The sequence below is a fragment of the Episyrphus balteatus genome, chromosome 2, assembly GCF_945859705.1.
Source record: "Episyrphus balteatus chromosome 2, idEpiBalt1.1, whole genome shotgun sequence".
In the NCBI taxonomy this organism is placed as follows: domain Eukaryota; kingdom Metazoa; phylum Arthropoda; class Insecta; order Diptera; family Syrphidae; genus Episyrphus; species Episyrphus balteatus.
Window position 1 is genome coordinate 130,416,070 of NC_079135.1, and position 2,217 is coordinate 130,418,286.

Genomic DNA, 2,217 nt, shown 5'->3' on the forward strand with positions numbered 1-2,217 from the left:
TTGTTTAATTTCAACTCAATAGTTTTCAGACAAATACAAAATAAAATTTATCAAGGGGCACGGTGGTGCCCAGCCAAGTTCTCTAGCAACTTTGGCACTACACCCTTATTTACAGGAAACAACTCAGGCCATTTTCGACCCCCCTCTAACTTCCACACCAAAGATGCTAGAACTCTCTACATTTATTGAGCTTGTCAAAACCAAACTCCTCACAAAATTTCAGCCTTTTACGATGAGTAGTTTCTGAGATATAGGGCTTCAAAAATCTCAAAAACCGTAACTGACTGACTGACTGACTCACTCACTCACTCACTCACTGACAGATCATCAAAATTATGGAGAACTTCCCGTTAACGTAGAAACTTGAAATTTTACACGGTGATAGGGCTTGTGGTGTATACAAAGGGAAAAATCGAAAATTTGAGATTTTCAATTCAGGGGGCGTGGCATCCGCCCATTTCCGCTGAATTGTCATCAAATATTATAGAGCACTTCTGATTATCGTAGAATCTTGAAATTTGGTAGAATGGTAGAGATGGTAGTTTATACAAAGGAAAAAATTTAAAGTTTGAGAATTTCAGCAAGGGGGCGTGGCAACCGCCCATTTTCACTGAATTTTCATCAAATATAGAGATTTTCAATTCTACAGCCATACCTTGCAAAAAGTAGTGAAATCACAACAATAACATTACTGTTAAAAAAGGAGCCAAGTTCTCCTATGTTGAAATTATGCTGGCACAAAAAGTACTGAGATGTAAAAGTGTACCAAGTTCTAAAGTTTGAGTTCAAATTCGTATCAATAAAATTTTGATTGTTTACTTGGCAATTTTTGAAATAACTTTAAAAATCGGTAATTAAAAGAAAAATTGTCAAGAGAACAATCAAAATTTTATTGATACGAATTTGAACCCAAACTTTAGAACTTTGTACACTTTTACATCTCAGTACTTTTTGTGCCAGCATAATTTCAACATAGGAGAACTTGGCTCCTTTTTTAACAGTAATGTTTTTGTTGTGATCCTATTTTCGTGACAAAATAAAATAGTAAAAAAAAGCAAAAAAAAAAAAAAGAAAGTTATTTCAAAATTGTTTATTCATTTGCTTCAATTTCTGTTTTAAGTGCACTTTCCGGCACAATTTTCGCTACTTTTCTCGGCTCTTTGACAAGTGTGTCAGGGCATTGCATTTCAGTCCAGCTAACTGGCACCATTGGGACACCATATGGACCACTTTCATTGGCCAAAGCAACAACAACACCAAGTTCATTTTCAGCTGTGCTTAATTGATAGCAGGATAATTCTGTTTGTGGTAACTTAAAAAAAAAATAAAAAATTAGATCCTTTCCTTAATTTCATAAAAATAAATCTTACCACTCTGGCTAGAATAATGTCACCTGGACGAAACGATTTGTACATTTCAACATTATCTTTTTCTGTTGCTCGAACGTCTTCTTTTCGTAGAATTCCTCTGTAATTTCTTTCTAAAATATGATCTCCAATGCAAATAATGGAACATTTGGCAAATCTTTGATTAACTTGTTGGACTCGGGCTGTTATAACATCGCCAGTTACAGGTACAATAGTTTGATTTCCAACGCATTTAACTTCGACAAATTTGAACTAGAATATATTTTTTTTCTGAAGATGGAAGGAATTTTAATAAAACAAAAAAGAAATGTTTACCTTATCTTGTTCACGAACATTCACTGTTCCAGCTAATGTTGAATAAATGTAGCCTTGTCTTTCGTAGGTTCCTTGGCCGGCTACTGTATTTTCATCCGATAAACAAAGTCTCTGTCCAGGTAGGCAAATTAAATTCATTTTAAAAGAATTAAAGAGAAATAAAGGTTTAATTCGTATTTTATTCTAAAAAGTTTAAAAACGCGGTATGGAGTTTGTTCAAGATGTAAACATGTCAAAATGAAATGTCAAAAATTTCGATACTCGAAAGTGAAAAAATATATTTTGGGCGTTTCAGGTTTTAACAAAATGTATTGGGGATTGGTAAAGTTGAAATGCGCTACGGTAGTCAAAATTTGTACGGAGATGTTAAGTGCCAGTTGTACAAACGTGGATCAGCCTTGGTTTAGGAATTTAACCCACCGATTTCGGCGGATTAACTGTGGGTCAACTTCGGTTCAAGCATGAATGTGGCTATTTCTACATATATGAACCTTGAACCAGTGCTAAACTTCAGCCTTGCTACTGAAATCGAATT

The 2,217-nt window shown here is 34.5% G+C and overlaps 1 protein-coding gene across 1 annotated transcript; it reads right to left on the reverse strand.

Annotated features, from left to right (window-relative positions):
• Nucleotides 1-1,075: 1,075 nt before the first annotated feature.
• LOC129909237 (exosome complex component CSL4) lies at nucleotides 1,076-1,933 on the reverse strand. The gene is made up of 3 exons (XM_055986288.1): nucleotides 1,683-1,933; nucleotides 1,371-1,619; nucleotides 1,076-1,312 (listed from the first exon to the last, which is right to left on the reverse strand). Exons 1-3 carry the CDS (start codon nucleotides 1,818-1,820, stop codon nucleotides 1,091-1,093), a joined length of 609 nt encoding a protein of 202 aa, XP_055842263.1. The 5' UTR covers nucleotides 1,821-1,933; the 3' UTR covers nucleotides 1,076-1,090.
• Nucleotides 1,934-2,217: the final 284 nt, after the last annotated feature.